The 17,579-nt window shown below is 37.9% G+C and overlaps 2 protein-coding genes and 1 long non-coding RNA gene across 4 annotated transcripts in view; 2 read left to right on the top strand and 1 right to left on the bottom strand.

The window, feature by feature from the left end:
• Positions 1–2,700, top strand: part of LOC106948235 (uncharacterized) — a 13,065-nt gene extending 10,365 nt beyond the window's left edge. Inside the window, exon 2 of the long non-coding RNA XR_001425134.1 lies at positions 1,992–2,700. This is a non-coding gene — a long non-coding RNA (uncharacterized LOC106948235). The remainder of the gene's footprint in view (positions 1–1,991) is intronic.
• LOC106948234 (neuromedin-K receptor-like) lies at positions 1,372–9,096 on the bottom strand. Its single transcript, XM_015033814.1, has 5 exons — positions 8,359–9,096; positions 7,194–7,382; positions 6,901–7,051; positions 3,124–3,320; positions 1,372–3,041 (listed from the first exon to the last, which is right to left on the bottom strand). Exons 1-5 carry the CDS (start codon positions 8,739–8,741, stop codon positions 2,819–2,821), a joined length of 1,143 nt encoding a protein of 380 aa, XP_014889300.1. The 5' UTR covers positions 8,742–9,096; the 3' UTR covers positions 1,372–2,818.
• A 2,658-nt stretch (positions 9,097–11,754) lies between these two features.
• On the top strand, positions 11,755–15,970 carry LOC106948230 (N-acyl-aromatic-L-amino acid amidohydrolase (carboxylate-forming) B-like). 2 transcript variants are annotated; one of them, XM_015033802.1, is made up of 7 exons: positions 11,755–11,912; positions 13,726–13,952; positions 14,042–14,234; positions 14,517–14,610; positions 14,690–14,797; positions 14,945–15,054; positions 15,188–15,970. In XM_015033802.1, exons 2-7 carry the CDS (start codon positions 13,726–13,728, stop codon positions 15,380–15,382), a joined length of 927 nt encoding a protein of 308 aa, XP_014889288.1. In that variant the 5' UTR covers positions 11,755–11,912; the 3' UTR covers positions 15,383–15,970. The 2 variants fall into 2 exon arrangements, with proteins under 2 accessions (XP_014889288.1, XP_014889287.1); XM_015033801.1 differs by lacking the exon at positions 11,755–11,912 and adding an exon at positions 12,390–12,567.
• Positions 15,971–17,579: the final 1,609 nt, after the last annotated feature.

Below are 17,579 nucleotides of genomic sequence, written 5' to 3'. Positions count from 1 at the left end.
GTTTTGAGCCATCTTGATCTGCAAAGCAACCACAACTGTGTCATGTTTTCAAGGTAAGACACTTTGGGTTTTCATCAAAGTTCAACATTTAACTGAAGTCCATTTGTCACAAATATTCACATTAAAACTATATGAAAATCTCTGATTCCTCGATGAACTCTTTTCATCGGAAAACATTTGGCATGAAGTTAACAGGTATAGATTCCTTTATTTAAAAAAAAAAAATCAAACTCCCATCTATACTTATGTAACAAGAAATCATAATTATCCCAAATGAAAGAAATTTTATTTGTTTTGTATTTTAAAAAAATCACAATCAACTGCATTTACTTTTTCATGAACTTTGTTTTATTTTGGGATTGCACTATTTATTAATCTGTTCTCAACTTCATTCAGAATCAATCCACTATTTACATGCAATAATCATGTTAGTACCTGCTATAGTGTGGTTGTAAAGTAAGCATAGCTAGACTCCTGCATAACAAACACTACCTTAAAATGTTTTTCTGCTTCAGTGTGTTTTACTGGGATTTAATGTGATAGAGCAACACAAGGTATCCCATCGTTGTAGAGTGAACCCATTAATTTCAAAAGTCAAAAACTTAATGTGTCTTTTTAATCTTAGTAAAAAAAAATCCAGTGTAGGTGCAAATCTATCTCAAATCCTTCAAAAAGTAAGGAAACAGTTGAGTCTGTCAACCCATGAGAACTAGTCACTATGAAAACAGAAATAAAATCAAAATAATAAATCTTTCATCTCACTCTGCTGTTCTCCACAGGTCTGCAGCTGAGATCTCCACCCTGTCATTACTTTCTGTGCTTCTGTCTGTAACTTTGTTTTTGACGTGTCTTTAGAACAAATAATCACTCAGCCAGAAATATGCTGGCTGAGTGAAATATGCTCTTTCCTCCTAATGCATGTCATGAAGTGACTGTTGTAGGACTTCAGTCTGTCAAGTAATCATAAATCTATAAACTTCCCCAACATGAATGTTTTACAACTGTGATCACAATCTGATGACCTGGCCCCTTCCTACGTTGTGAAATTTCACATCTTGTATGATTTAAATATGTCTTGTTTGCATCAGAGTGTATGATGTGTAAAATTGTTCAAATGTAATAAAATACTCAGTGAGCTACATCTGTTGTGATTTGGTTGGAAACTAAGGTAAATATTCCACAGACTAAAGTGTTGCTTTATTTGTTTCATTTTCCAAAGACCAGTAAATCTGAAACGTTTTCACCTCATATAATACTTTTCTGGAGGCTGTTAGAGAACAGTGAACTCAGAGTCATCTCTATGAAACCACCTCAAGAATATTTTAGCTGTGTGATATGGTGCAAAGAAACTGAGACCTAACAGACCACTGGAACAGTTTAAATTGTATTAACAAAGCTCTTTCTTAGGGTTTAACAACCACTGATGTCTAACACGTAAAGAAATATATCTCAAACAGAAATAAAATCATTCTACAAACCATTAACAGGCTTTACTACACATGTAGAAACTCTTGTCTTTAAGTGCATCGCAGGAAAGCACATATATACAAAATATTACGTCTTAATGAAACGCCAGTGCACTAACATTTCCCTTTCACTGACATGGAACTAGGAATTTTGAAGCGTTTTGCAGCAAATACAGTTTTTCTTTTATTCCACAACACATTTCACTGAGAAGAATAAAAACTATTAGACCGGACATCAAGCAGCAAAAAATGGACCGCAGGTGCAAAAAATATATATATTTATCCGAAAATAAATGAAAATCCGTGAAAATATGTTACGTATCATTCAAAAATGTTTGTTAATTTATGTAAAAGTAACACCTGGTATGTTGTCGCAGGTGAAAAATGTACTCCTGCGTGTTACTAAACATGATACAGTTGAGCCTAAAATTATTCATACTCCTGGCAGATTTCAAAATAATTCTCATTAAGCCAATGAGTTTTTTTCTCAGGGGAAATAAGACCAGTACCTCTCCAAAGATAAAGAAAAGAAAAAAACACGTAAAAGGAGTCTACCTGAACAGGATACCGTCTATAAAATTCATAATTTGTCTGTTTTGCTCACTTCCTCCATCAGCTTCATCCACCTTCCAGGTTTAGACTCATTAATACTTAGGTTTTTGTAAGTTTCCCTTCACTGAAGTTGAAGGGAAACTTACAAAAACCTTTTAAAGAAAACCTTTTAAGTGCTTATTTTGAAATCAAAAATAGATTTTTAAACAGATGCCAAAGACTCTTTGAGTTGTGGTTAAGATGAGCTGTCTATTATTTCTGTCTTTATCCTCAAAACCACCAGTCTTCTTGGGAGTTTTATTTTACACTGGTTCCACAAACCTATTATAATATAGTTCTGTTTGCTGTCAACACCAGCATTAGTGTCAATCTTTTAGCAAGTTGCTATCTCAGACGGTCTATTGCCAACCCCCATGTGTGTCATCAGTGCAAAACCAAAGCACTAACAGTGCAACTTTCCTGTTTTCAGAGGAAGCGTGTCTCACAGCAAAGGCGTCTGGACAATGGATGAGGTGGAGTAACTACTTCTCCATATTTAAGATTTGGGCGTCAAACCTATGGTTCTGCTGAAAACTTTGCTTTGAGATTTCCTCACTAAAAGTGCAACAAAATCCTACTGACTATTTTGCAGCCTTAATCTACTTGTAATCTAGTCTTAATTGTCTGGAAAGATATGCAAGAAGTAAAAAAAAAAAAAAATAATAATAACACAAGTTGTCAAAATACCAAACACTTATATACATAAAACACTGTAAACATAATATTCTGAGCAGGAAATGAGAGAGAGAGTTCCATGAAGTCTAGCTATCTTTATTATTCTGCTCAGAGTTTCCCTTTGACCTGTTTCCTCGGGAACAAATACTCTTGCTTTTGCTCAGGATGCTGGTGTCGACTCGAGACAGGGTACACATGCTGCTCTGGTGACACGGCCGAAGTCTGGTGCTTTGGAGCTCCAGCTCGTCGTAGCTGGACATCCGGATGAAGGGACAGCAGCGGAAGACCTGCTTGAAGCCAGCCCTGAATCTGCAGTAAAAACAAGTATTGGCTCAATGTGCTTGTAAGATGGTTAGATGTACCTTTGAGTGTATATATTTTTTATACCAACCTGCTGTTGAGGCAGCAGTAGATGATGGGATTATACATGGTGGAGCTCATGGCCAGCCACAGCACTGACAGGTAAATCTGCTGAATGTACTTCCACTTGATCAGACGCTTATCGAGACCGGTTGCTATGAAGTAGAGATGATACGGCAACCAGCAGAGGGCAAACGTCACCACCACAATGATCATCATTTTCACCACCTCAATAAAGAAGCAGAAAAAGGCAGAAAATTATAGAAGGTGTTCTTTAACCCAGCAGATATATTTTTTATTTTAAAAAAAAAGAAAAACAAACAAAAAGAAAAAGGCTTGAAAGATGGAACAGGTCAGAGAGGTGTGAGGTGACCAGATTATGGAGGGCTTTGAAGGTAATGAAGATTAGAAATTCACAGATATGAGCATCAATATAAGCTCAGGTTCTTTTTCTGACTCTAGTTCTTGTGCTTGCTGTCACCCTCACTCTGTTATACATTACTGCGGTACATATTTTTGAGATATCTGCTCATAGAATAGAATAGAATAGAATAGAATAGAATAGAATAGAATAGAATAGAATAGAATAGAATAGAATAGAATAGAAGTACTTTATTCATCCCAACCAGGAAATTACTGTGCAGTTGCAGCATACACATACACAGATCAAATTAGAATATGAAAAATAAAATAAAAATAAGATAAATGCATAAAATATAAAATGTAAGATGTAAGATTCTGTACAGTATGAACAGTGAAAATTAATAATCTGTAAAGTCTGTACAATAGTGCTTTGTAAGCAATCTGTACAATATCGATTAATGGGCAGATATGTACAAAGGTAACTTAACATTTGTTATATAAAGTGATAGCCTGTGGCAGGAAAGATTTCCTGTATCTGTCCCTGCGACAACGGAGCTGAAGCAGTCTGTGTGAGAAAGTGCTCCGCTGTCTGTCAACTGTGTGATGGAGAGGGTGCAGCTTGTTGGCCATAATAGACAACAGCTTCTTCAACGTTCTCCTCTCCACCACATTTTCCAGGGTCTCCAATTGCAGACCCATTACAGAGCCAGCTTTCCTGATGACCCCATTCAGTCTTTTAGAGTCGCTGCACTGATGCTGCTACCCCAACACACAACAGCAAAGAAAATGGCACCAGCAACAATGCTGTTGTATAACATCTCCAACATCTTGCTGCACACATTAAAGGATCTAAGCTTCCTTAGGAAATAGAGTTGCAGGCTGAAGTCATGACGGACTTAGAGACTCCAGCGAAACTTACTGAAGACTAAAGTAGCAAGAAATTATTGACCAACTAAACCAAATAGATTCAACTAACTAGATTTTACCCAGATAAATCCACAGCAATAACTTTTAAAACAATCAATGCCTTCAGATACATATCAATACGTCAGGTGGATGTTGGCATTTAAAATGTGGTTTTGAAAAAATCTAAAAAAAAAAAAAAAAGAAAAAGAAAAATTTAGTAGCAGAAAAAAAATATTCTTGTTACTTAGCTGCCACTGAGAAAGTGAACAAATTGCCACAATTGTTCTAGAAATTGTAACGGGGGTATTCATAACAAAGTTTAAAAAGGTTTAAAGCCAGTTTTGATATTTTGAGGTTGCTGATGTTTCCATCAAGCCATCACCTACTGAACCATAAACTGGTATTTTTAGTTGAATTTACTGCTTTTGAATTTTATAAATGGCAGAATCTATCAACACCTGGCACTTCTAAAGTGGTTTTCTGTGTTAAATTGTAATGACTTAAATGGAAAAAGTCAATCTGTTTGACAGTGATTACCTGTCTTTTAACCCTATGTTAAAAACAAAATGCTCCACAAATCCCTTTGTTGACACTTAATAATAATAATAATAATAATAATAATAATAATCAAATCAATTTAAATCACTCTGGATTTGATTCAGTATTAATGTTCCAGTGAACGGCTCGACTGTAATGCACCATGGAGTTCATATCAGGTTTTCAAAAACTGTGCAGAAGTTGGTGGAGAATTACAAATACTAAACTATGCAAAGTTTTGAGAGTGTTGACCGATCGCTAAGTTTTCATTAAACATTTCCATTGTCAATTGGAGAAAGGTTGCCATCAGAGTACAGAGAAAGGTCGGCAATGACGCATCGGCCCCTGGTGGCCCCCAGCTGGAATGAGGAGAGGCCGGATTGATAGAGAACAATGCAGTGAGGCAGGAGATGCATCCTGGATTATGACTTTGAATGTTTGCATTTTACCTGATGCTGATGTTCTTGACATTAAATCTCTTATATTGTTCAGCTCAGACCAACTAAAAATTGGAGACTCTGATTGTGTAAGCGGAAATACTATTTAAGGAGTTGTTTTTGCGAAAGGATTTTGGCACCTCTCTAGGTCAAACTGACCTGACTCCTTTCCTTCCATTTGCGTGCAAAGCGCAAATGGAACAAAAAAAAATGACTTCGAAAGCAAGGCTGTTGACAGATAAGAACAACAATTTGAGATAAATTGTCCTATTCAGCAATTCTGAAATGGAGCAGATGTTGAGTTCATGAGGTCTCAAATATTTTTAAAGGTCGTCCAACACACACTTAGTATAAGGCACGGCAGAATCTTTACGCAAATCAAGGGTAGCAACGCCATTGGTTGAAACTTTCCAAACTCACATCAGTGAAGATGAGAGTGTATAAAAAAGGGTGATGTTAAGAATACGGGGAGATTTTTTGTTGAGACTTTGGAAGATTTTTGAGGATTGAACTGATGAAACTGTAATGAGGAATCCGTGGTAGTGTAATAAATCTCCGGCTCGTCTATGGCCTAGCAGCAAGAATTACATCTCCGTGCGTTATTTCTTTTACATTGAAGAGTATAGCCACCTTTCAATTCTCCAATATTTATTTCCAAAGGTACAATAACATCCACCTCCCTCTTTATCATGCTCAATCTGCATTTTATTTTTAAGTTTACTTAGGTTCTCAATAAACTACCAACAACTTTAAAAAAAAATAGATGGAACATAAAAAAATAAACTGTTTTCATCCCTTCTATTTTTATGATGTGTCTTATAACATCTGTTGAATGAGAACCAGATTATATCCTTGCTGTATTTTTAAAGTTCATCAAAGAAATTCACTGGTGGGAATAATCCCTGAGCTGTCTTGATAGATTCCCATCATCCCAGCTGTGACGTCCCTAATCCTTGTGCAGCCTACAGAGAAGCTTCAGCACTATTCAGTGACAGATGATGACGAACGACATTTAATCATTTGTCTTACAATGCAGCCTTCAGAATTACACAACAACATTTGGTACATTTGTTTATCAACGGGGGATTTTGTTTCTTTGTTTTTTCACAGTGTGAGAAATCAATTTTACATTTCAAACTGCCAACAGCTTAATGTGTGTGCGTATCCCCAGGCGTAGAGATGTTTCACAGGAAGCCCTGTTTTTTTTACGATTTCCACTGTTGGGTAATTGACTATGGATGCTACGAGTTGCCCCTTGTATTTGTCCTGAGCCCTGACTTAAGATTTAGTGTGCAGATGCCGTCCTGTGGACTTCAAGTTCCCACTCATAATCCCCCTGTGTATTTGTTAGTTAAGGTAACACATCAACAAAAACAATTCAAAACATGAATTTAAAGGTGCATAACTACAGGTGCAAGCCATAATTAGATGTTTTTCTATCCTCATTGATTTCTGATCAAATATTTGATTTCCACATGGTTTCAGTGTTTACAATACAAGACAAGCCAAAGAAACAACAACAACATAGGATTATAAAAAGTTATGTTGATAGATATTCAAATTACCTTCCTTTTAGCCCGGAGTTGTGCATGATAGTTTTCAGATGAGTCTCCTGGGATCTCACTTCCCCACAGCGACACTCCAATTACGGTGTAAGTGATGCCCATCACAGCTAACGGCAGCACATAAACCAGGACAGTAACTATGATGTGATACCTGGACAAATGAAGACAAACATTACCAAGACGCCCCAGAGCACGTGACGGACAACATGTCAAAAGGGAGAAGGACAGATCTGCTAAAACTGACAGTCTCCTAGCAATTCTAATAATGATGATTGCCGTGAGTGTGACCTCACATGAAGGGGTCGTCCACCATGCGGGGCCAGGCCACATAGCAGAAGGTCCTCCCTGGTAGAGTTCTGGTGGTGGAGAAGTAGCAGAGAGGGAAGGCAAGAGCCACGGCGAGGGTCCAGATGCAGAAGATAACTCCTAGTGTGACTTTAGCAGACAGACGAGGCTTCAGAGGATGGATGATGGCCATGTATCTGTTTGTTGGACATCACAATACACAAGAGAACTGTGGTCAAAAGTGAGCACAACACTTCTAAAAGTGGACTTTCTGAAACCTGAACATAGGTTGTCCTCCACTGCCTGTCCAAAATAACGTTGCCACCTGAATTTAGCAACGCAAACAGGTAAGAGTTTACCTTTGGACTACTTTCACATGGGCGTTGATGTTTCAGATATTTACCTTGAAATGGTGCAGTGATTAGTTTTTGATTTCTTGACGAACTAGAGACTTATCCTGTGTTTATAGAAAAGATGTTAGCTGATTTCAGAACTGTAAAATTACTGGCATTAATCATGCAAAGAAAATATCCAACAAGAATGCTGAGACTATTAAAACTAGGCAAGGGATTGCCTGTAACTTATGATAAGGCTAACGATTAAAACTGGAAGGATAGAGGGAAAATAATCATCTGCATTGATAACAAGGGCCTGGAAATACTGAAACAACCAATATTTACCAATGTTATTTATAGGAAATGATAGGATCGTATGAAAACATCCTTTTCAGGTCAGAATGACTTGGAACATTACCATCACCAATTACTAAAATGCACAAACAACATAGTTATTCCCCAATAACTCATAAACTAAATCTCAAGAAAACTGATGTTAACTTGGTCCAGACTGACTGAGTTTGAGACACTTTCACAGAAATCGGAGTTAAAATTATTTTTTCTTGATGTACAAAATTTTTGGTTTCTTGGTTTAGTTCGTAAGAATAAATGTACAAATCTAAACATAAAACACAGAAATGACAAGATGTACTTCTTTCTCTACTAAGTTGTGGAAAGAATAGGCAGATTGTGATTTATTACTGTCAAGACGTTAATTGATGTGACCTACGATGAAATATGCTGAAAGAAAACGTTTTTTATTTGGTCAGAGTTATCACATGCACAGTCCAATCAACTACGGATAAAGCACACTGTGAATTGTCTTGTGTTGTCCCACCTGTCTAAGGCAATCGCGGCCATGGAGTAGATGCTGGCAAACACAGCCGTGACCGGGAAGAAGTTGTGAAACCTGCAGTAGACGTCTCCAAAGTACCAGTCACCGTGGGCCGCGTAGATGAAGTTGATGAGGGTGTTGAAGGCAGCCATGGAGAAGTCAGAGAAAGCCAGGTTCAGTACGAAATAGTTCGTGACAGTCCTCATCCGCTTGTGAGCAAGAATGATCCAAATTACGATCAAATTGCCGAAGACGGCCACTGCCAGCACCGTGACGTATGCCACGGACCAGAGCGCGATGCGCCACGCGGGCTGCGCGAACTGGTTGGCCAAGACTCTGCTGGTGGCCGTGGTGGTGGTGTTGGAGCCATCCCGTTCAGGGGCCATTCCCCCGAGGGTCCTCAGAGGGATCTCCTGCTCCGAAATGACTCTGATGGGAAGGAGAGAGTGGTCCTGATGCTTGGAGAGCAGCGCGGCAGAAATGGAGTGGGCGTACCCCACGCGTTGTGAGTTAAAAGGGGCTTAGGTGGGACCTGAGGGAAACGCATCATAAATTACTCCCCTCCCTTAGCCCCCTCACACAGTCCTAAGAATAAATCCTCCAGTCATTATGTTTTCATTGTCCAAACACAGATCGTTTATGTCTCAGAGGTGACTCACTGATAATTTCTCGTTTCAAAAGAAAAGCTGGCAAGCTTTCATTCCAGGGTTATAAAACGATTATTCCCTGTCCTAAAGGCATCTGAGGTGTTAGGGGTTGCTCTGGATGTGATACTGTTAATCCTTTGGCAAAGCTCAGATATGTGGGGTTTTATGAATGCTGGTTATATAATCATAATCTCACTGTAGAGGGGGGCCTTTTGGTGCATGGAGCACATGATGAAAGTCCTTGGTTTATTCTGTCTTGGAATGTTTCTTTTAAAAGAGAAACTATTTTTTAAAAGAGGTTTTCGTGGCACTGGTGGCTTTTATTTAGTAGTTGCACAGGAGGGACGGCAAGGAGAACATTTTGAAGACGTGCAACAAATGATCAAACCGAGGGCTACTGTGTTGTGAACTGAAACCTATGCATGGTGCAACTGCTCTACTGAGCCATGTAGCGCTCTAATCTAATTTATACATAAAAACATCCACAATGTGATTTCTGCGATTCACATTTTGCCATGACAACAGATAAGGTGTGTTACTGTGCTGATAATCTGTTTGCTTGGATTAAAACTGCTGATTCATTAAAACTTCAATTTAATTATTTGACACAAAACTTATATTTACAAATTATTGAGTATTCTCATTAGAAAAATGTAGACTGAAAGGATATCATAAAGATCCATCTTTACACCAACAATGTAAACATGCGAACACTTTTAAGTAGTTGCTTATAATGAAAGTGCATAAAGAGAATCAGAAGGTCAGGCTGACATGAACAATTCATGCAATTCAGGTGGAGAGCTCTCCTCATCTTAGTGCGTCTAAAATCCTCGCTGGAGGTTTATATAAACAGAAGATTAAGTTCAAGCGTCAGTCACATGAGTGAGGATTACCATGCACAATGTGAACTCTTGTGCCTTTTTCTCAACTTAGTGACATTTATTGTTGCTGTTGTAAAATAAAAAAAGGAAAAAAATCACAAATTAGTGCACAATTACTTCAAATGACACAAATTTACAACAGTAACACCCATGTAGTCTGATAAACACAAAACCAAACTAGCACAGTGAAAGGACAAACTATGTCTGGAGATCACAAAGCGCCACCAAAAACACACACAGAACAAAGATGCAAAAACTATAATAAAGAATATCATAATGCAGACAGAAAAAACTGAAAAGCATCAGAGAGATGACAGAATGAATGTGAACGCCTTTACTGTTGCATCTTTGTCACGCAGCCTGCAGAGTCCCACGGCCCCGGGGACCACAAGGTGTTTTAATCACCTGCACAGTCTGCAGATGTTGGGGATTTTACATCAAACCTGCCCTTACCTCTCATGTTCTTTCGCTGGAAAGCATCTTAAAATTAACCAATTAATCAACACTCCACAAGAGGTGATATGTGAAGTATTTTTAATCAAATTTTAATTTAATCGTATTTTAAGTAATTTTATCTTTTGTTGAGCACTTTATGATCCTATTTAGTGTCTGTCACACAGATTATTCTGTTGGTTTTCTGATGTTTCAAACGGCCAATTAGTGAAGTTTTTACCCACTGAGCTTGTTTTAATGAACCTCCATTGTCAGTCCATCTCCTGTCAGATCCGGGTTTCACAGTCTTTCCTTTTTCTAAAAGCTGAAATCACCTTTTATCCGCCACTTATTTACTGCTAGGAACATAAATCACGCAAGCTGTGCCCACTGTGAAAAGACCACAAGAAGGTCAGAGAGTGTTTTCCTCCCAGCATGGTCTCATTACGCAGAGGCCACTTTGCTTAGACCACTCCCTGTCTCAAATGTCACTGTTCGAGCCGCATCCAAACATGCCCTGTCCTCCATATTAAAAAGGTCACTGTCTGCCAAGTAACAGATGATCGGATCATTAGCCTCACCTAAAATGATTCTCCTTGGCTTATTTGTGAATAATTCAGGTATAATTTAATCAAAGGCGGATAACAGCGAGGCACAGGGTGGGCTGTTGTGCTCTGGGTTTGATTTGTGTGTGAAATTAACTCTTAAAGAGCAAGTCACATTCAATAAGTTAGGATTTTAATGAAAAGTTCATGCATTTCTTTAACTCAGCTCACAAGTAAAACACATTATGTAGACAAATTACACACAGACTGAAGTTTTAAAGCTTTTATTTCTGAATGATATATTGCATCAGACCAGTAAAAAAAATAAAACCTTTTTAGGTGGGTCTAGTGAAAAATATGTTTCATACCTGCTTAAAGGTACTTTGAATCTGACAGACAAGCTTCACTGGAACCCTTACTCTAATTTACTGAATATGACTGTAACATAAACAACAAAATGCTCACATTTGTTCACAAACGCTAGCAAAAAAGTAATATTTGATGAGGTTCTGAACATTTTTTATTATTTAGACGTGTCTGTCACAGGAAACCGCAGTAAATTACAAAGAGCTTTGTGTCTGAGATTTGAAACAATATAAAAAAAAGTTTAAGTGAGTATACTTGTAAGTCACTATTTATTATGCTTTAGTCATTAATGGTTGTGGCTGCAGCATTACAAAAAGTGAAAAAGTTCAAGAGGAATAAATAGATATTAAAAGGAAGTATAAATTCTACCAAAAAAATTAAGATCATAAAAAAAAAAAATAATTCTTCTGCTTTATCTCATTGTTTCACTTCATTTTTGTTGTTCACATTATTGGTTGGGAAAATGGCTTTTTGTTGTTTTTATTTGAATCAAAACAGATTCTGCTGAAGCAAATGAGCGAGGAAGAGAAACAAAGAGAGAGAAAGCAGCTTCCCATCAGGGGATGTCCCCAACAGGATTACACATCTATAAAAAGAGTTGGACTTGTTTCTCCTGGGAGAAGGGGTAGGGTTAGTACAGAAGAGAGAAGAGGTTGTAATGAACAGAGACATCTGAGAGTTGTGAGGTAAAGCACCTTGTTAAGGAGTTTTAAGACATTTAAAAAAACAATAATTTAATTAATCTGAAGTAGCATGTAGATGTAAAAATATGGAAATTCTGATTGTGGTCTTGAAGCATGTTAATGCTTAAGTGCATTTTAAATTATATATATTAGTTGGACTCCTGACTGTAGGCTGTGTAAATGTCCAATAGAGTTTGCTACCACAGAGTACAGAAAAATAACATAGGAACACAATTAACTTCTTGTCAGGTAATGCAATGAGTGATGGTGGTTGACGTAAGAGCAGTTTAGAAAATAAATCCCAAACTACTACAACTCTGCTGCTTTGCTTTTGTCGTTGCGGTGTCTCAAAGTTACACTGAGAGCGACTCCTGCTGGTCTGGCAGGAAAAATAAAAAGAGGGCGAGTTTCTGTTACATCACAAAATGTTCTGCCGTATGAAACTTGAGCTGTTTGAAAATAAAGAGGAGGGCCAAGGGAATGAGGAAGACACAACACAAGAAGTGGTGTTGCTAGCTTACAATTGGAGCACCATGCGAGCGTTTAGAGGCAGTCATGCAGGCGGTGTGGTTTGTTTTCAGCTCTGCTTGTGCCGCCGATTCAAAGTTCAAAGGTTGCTGTAGTTTAGTGAATAGCTGACAGGGCTGAAAACTCTCAGGTAAGCCATGCAGTCTTAATATTTATCCTGTTTATGTTTACTGTTGGCCATTTTGAGACAGGAAAAACAACACTTTGCTTCAGTGAAAGCCTTCATTAGATGACAGAAGCATTCTGCTATGCTTCTGTCATCTGAATGAGCACATTTGTGCTCATTCAGAGGAGAAAGTCCAGATGCCAACAGACTGTTGGCATCTGGACCAACGGTCGTCAGGTCCTGACGACCAGGTCGTCAGGTCCTGACTCCCTGACGACCTGGGCGTCAGGACCTGGTCGTCAGGACCTGGTCGTCAGGATCTGACGACCTGGTCGTCAGGACCTGGTCGTCAGGACCTGGGCGTCCTGACGACTACACAATTATCCTTTAAATACTTTAGCAAAAGGTGGGAAAGTGGAAACATGTTCAACAGCTGTCTAGAAAGGCAAGATTAACAGCTGAGATTTTTTTTTAAGTATATAAGCACTTTTAAAGTTTAATAGTTGTATTAGTCACTTACACCCAACCCCCTTCTCGGAAGTCTTTCTGAACGCCTGCAGTTTTCATTGATGACTCTCAGACTGTGAGCAAAACTCTCAAACTTAAACCTAACAACTTAAAAATTCCCCTAAAAATGGGAGTTTACAAAACTTCAAAAAAAAAAGGAGAAGGCAAAAGTAAAATGATAACGAGTTTTTGCTCAGTCAGATTGCAGAAAAGCAAGGCTGAGATGGTTGCTTCACGATACTTTGAAGTAACTGCTGGGAATGCTGACAGATAAATGTCCTCAGCTATGTATTGGGACTGAACTGCACTACAGTGCCTTGCAAGTGGATTCGTACCACTTCCAATTCCTGAACTTCCACAGTGTTCAATGTATCTCATTATACCAACACCAACATGGAAGGAAAGGATAAATGGCAGCGTCTATTAAAAGTTGCACTTGAAAATCAACTGTTGAACATACTGGGCCCCGTTTGTTAATGAATGACCTTTTCTGTTTGGAAACTTGCAGATCATGTTTGCTGAGTTTACTTAAAGGTTTTTGTGTCATTTATTTAGTCAAATCATTAACTCACCGTCATCCAGCTAAACTTTAGCTCTTTCCAGCCCCATTTCTGGAAGGACTCCATGCCTGCCAACACCTAACTAACATCACGATTATTGTATTGGGCCCAACAGATGGAGCGCACCTCTGTCCCACCAATACACAATGTCGCCATTTGCGGTGGAACCCACGGGAATGAGTTGACTGGGGTGTACATTGTGAGGGAAATGCAGAAACAGAAGATGGAGAAAGCGGGGTCTGTTTCTGTAACCACTGTCGAGACCAATCCAAGAGCCGTGGCTGCTGGCAGACGATACACAGAGATGGATCTGAACCGCTGCTTCACAGATGTCTTGCTGAGGTAAGCCAGCTGTCCACGTGAGTCCTGTGCGCTGCAAATTTGAGAAGTCTGTGTTGTGTCCACTGCTTAAATCGCTACGCTGCTCCAAGTTCCCCCATAACAGAGTCAACCCCGTATGAGGTGAGGCGAGCCCAGGAACTGAACGCTCAGCTGGGGCCCAAAGGAAGCGCAGAGGCTGTTGACCTGCTCATAGACCTGCACAACACCACTTCCAACATGGGCCTGTGCTTAATCTTCTACTCCATAGATTGGATCACTCTGCACATTTACAAGTACATAGAGGTATGAACTCAGACACACACACACACACACACACAGCGTCCTAATCTAAATGGTAAGAATACAACAGACCGCGTGTCTATTGTAACCCTAACCCTAAATGGTGGCCATAACTAATACATGAAGAAGAAAAAAAAATAGGCGATCCTGTCTGTAATCCACAAGATTTTATATTTTAAGGCTAGTTATTGACTCATTATATTATACTAAAATCATAGAAGATAGTTTTTAGAGCCACTGCAGGATGTATGATAGGTTTTTAATCTGTAAATATCAATTTTTCAGAATAACTTGAGCTCTGTGCCTGTGAGAGCGATACAGCTGGACATTCCCAGCTCCAAAGCTTATTCCCTGGAGTCAGTGGGCAAACATGGCTTTGGTAACTATGTCAATATTCATTATGTGAAAGATTATCTTCATTAAGCTGGATTTCTGAGACAAACATTGCTTTGTTGCAGCGATAGAAGTCGGCCCGCAACCCAACGGTGTGCTCAGAGCTGATATCTTCAACGTGGTGAAAGAAGCATTGGATCTCACATTACAGTGGCTTCAGAAATTCAGTTCTGGTAGGAAGCAATGCAGGTTGCTTTCTTTCTGTTTTTAGTTGAGCAAATAATCTCTGCATAACAAAAGTCCTAAATCCTGCTCTTATTTTTGATTGCGTTATATTAATTAGACACATTACTCAGTGATTTATTTTCCTCTGCCAACAGGGCACAGCTTTGAGCGCGGCACAGTGGAAGCATACACTTTTGTTAAAAGTGTTGACTACCCACGAGACTCGGCTGGTAAAGCCACTGCTGTCATCCACCAAAACCTACAGGTGAACTTTTGAGGCTTTTAAATCCAACAATTTACCTTTGAACTTAATGAAAAACTGAGGCTCTTTAGAAAACCAGTGAAGTGAAAACATGCATGTATAATTTTCTCTCTTTTTTTTTTTTTTTTTTTTTTAGGATAATGACTTTAAGCTTCTGCGATCAGGGGATCCCATCTTCCAGACATTTTCTGGGGATATTTTGAAGTACGAGGGAGAAGACCTCTACCCTTTCTTTGTGAATGAATGCGCCTACTACGAGAAGAAGATTGCTTTCCATTTAGCTCAGAGAAAAACGTACAGCTTTCCACCCATAAGCGTGAAAAACGACTGAGGGAAGACAAAGATAACACGAGTACATCAATCACCTTAAGAAAAAAACACAATGGAGCAAAAGATGGAAGTCAGGAATTTGAGTTTATCTGTAACACCTGATAAAATGCCTTGCAAAACTAAAAATATTTATAGCCTTTAAATCTTTTCTCATTTTATCTTGTGATAAATTTCAGGTTTTTTTTATTCTGGTCTTACATGATAGACTTGTACAAAGAAGAGCATAATTATAAAATGGAAAGAAAATAATGCATGGATATTAAAATTTCTACTTTAATTAAAAATCTAGCTAGTGTGACTTATATTCAGCGCCCCTGAATCTGTATTTTGTCAAGCCACCATTTGTCATGACAGGAGCAGGTATCCTGAGCTGCCTTTAGGGGTGAGCAATGTAACGTACATTTCATTATTTTTCCTAGTATTTATTGCAATAACAAAAAATGATTATTGGCCAATATTAATTATGGAATGACAGAAAAATCCCTGCTTGTAAAACAGAATCTGAACCTTTTTTTTTTCCATCACTCTTTCAATATTACATTATCATCAGTTGTGCCCAAACAAAATAAATGGAAGCATTACTTGTGTATTTCTGATGATCTTCTTAGAAGCATGTGAAAATTGTCTTGACACATAAAAGAAAAATATCTACATTAATGCACATTCCATGAATTAATTTACTTTAAGTTGTGGAAAGTGCATTAATGTATATATTAAGTCGTAAGTCATACAATGTGCTTTATTGTAACGCATGGAGTTTTAGTAGTAGTATTCTGCTCTAAATGGTCAGAATGGAAGCACATCTGCACAGAAATGTAAAGTTATCCAAATTTATTCAGATATTTTCCATTTGCAAAAAGTAAAGCACCATCTCTGCATTCAAATTTTAAGCTAATGAAAATCGACAAAATTCCAATAAAAGTAACCAATTGTCAAATTTATTTCACATAGCAACAATACAGTATTACGTTTCAGAAGATGAAAAAGTTTTCAAGAAGTCTCAATACGTATAACTCGACATACTGACAGGAAACGCTTCAGTTAAAGATGTCAGTTCAAAACAAAGTCACAATTTATTTTCTGACACCAGAGTGAAATGACAAATTCTTGCTTATTTGAAAATGTAACATAGTTAAAACACCTCTGATCAATGTGAATTATCAACAAAATGTTTCATACAGATATTTTGCGCATTTTAATTTAGTTTTTAGTTTTTTTTCTCAAATTATCTTGTAAAAAAAAACCAAAAGCATGAGGATTCTGTGCTAATGTGCTCAAAAGTGAATATAATCAGATCATCAGATAATTTCATGTCCTGGACTCTTTTTCAAATCTTACCTGACCAATTGAATAAAAGCCAGATCCTAACTCTGCCCCCTCATGGTAGACACAGGGCATGACTGGGGCGACAACTTGGCAACAATAACCCTGATTTATGTCCTTCACTCTGTAACAGAACAAATAAATCATCAGATAGAAAACGAGAAAAGATTCAGCTGGGGAACTGAAGCCTATTTTCTTATTTTTCCTATAGTGATTCCCTTCCCTTTAAAGTTGTAAAGAACTTTAAAGGGAATAACATAAATTGTCCTCACATGGTATAAAAATATTAAGTATTGCTTTCAGTTTTGAAATTGTGCTGTTTTCTAAACACTTTCTTTCTCCAAAAATACAAATGGACATGTTTTGAGTCAATGTTAGTCTTTTTTTTTCTTTCCCTGATGAAGGCAAATTTATTTCTGAAAAAAAAAAAAATGTTGGTTGAAGAAATCAGAATCTGGTCACTGTGCAAATCAGTGAAATAATGAGCCAAATAAAACAATTACTGGAGTTGTTCACTCTGCTACTTTGTATTGCAAAAGTATTATTACCCTCAAAACTTTCACATTTTGTCAGGTTACAATCACAAACTCCCAGTCAAGAGCTAAGATGTATTGAATTAAATACAAGGCCTTTCTGGGTGAAATCCCGTGAGAGGCTGCAAAAGATTTTAAATTGGAGCAGAGCTACAACTTCCAGCATGACAACCAGCCTAAACATACGACCAGGAACAAAACTGAATGGAAATGGACTAGTCAAAGTTCAAAACTAAAGAAAAGACAAAATTGGCTCTTCCTAGATGTATCTAATCAGAGCTTGGTGTTTTCCAAAAATAGAATTGGCAAAACTTCGTAGATTTTTAAGGCTGGAACAGAGAT

This window comes from Poecilia latipinna, unplaced genomic scaffold (assembly GCF_001443285.1).
Source record: "Poecilia latipinna isolate Pla-1442-1.1 unplaced genomic scaffold, P_latipinna-1.0 Scaffold280, whole genome shotgun sequence".
Taxonomy (NCBI): domain Eukaryota; kingdom Metazoa; phylum Chordata; class Actinopteri; order Cyprinodontiformes; family Poeciliidae; genus Poecilia; species Poecilia latipinna.
The sequence above is the reverse complement of the archived record's forward strand: the minus strand, read 5'-3'. Positions and strand labels throughout refer to the sequence as shown.

What these genes read in the sequence shown, in the direction of transcription:
- LOC106948234 (XM_015033814.1), bottom strand. Translation starts at nt 8,741, where the DNA reads ATGGCCCCTGAACGGGATGGCTCCAACACCACCACCACGGCCACCAGC. An exon ending in ATGGTGGACGACCCCTTCAT is followed by an intron (nt 7,052 to 7,193) that starts GTGAGGTCACAC and finishes TCATTTGTCCAG; the next exon opens with GTATCACATCATAGTTACTG. An exon ending in TACTGCTGCCTCAACAGCAG is followed by an intron (nt 3,042 to 3,123) that starts GTTGGTATAAAA and finishes TTTTTACTGCAG; the next exon opens with ATTCAGGGCTGGCTTCAAGC.
- LOC106948230 (XM_015033802.1), top strand. Translation starts at nt 13,726, where the DNA reads ATGGAGCGCACCTCTGTCCCACCAATACACAATGTCGCCATTTGCGGT. An exon ending in ACATTTACAAGTACATAGAG is followed by an intron (nt 14,235 to 14,516) that starts GTATGAACTCAG and finishes TCAATTTTTCAG; the next exon opens with AATAACTTGAGCTCTGTGCC. An exon ending in AGTGGGCAAACATGGCTTTG is followed by an intron (nt 14,611 to 14,689) that starts GTAACTATGTCA and finishes GCTTTGTTGCAG; the next exon opens with CGATAGAAGTCGGCCCGCAA.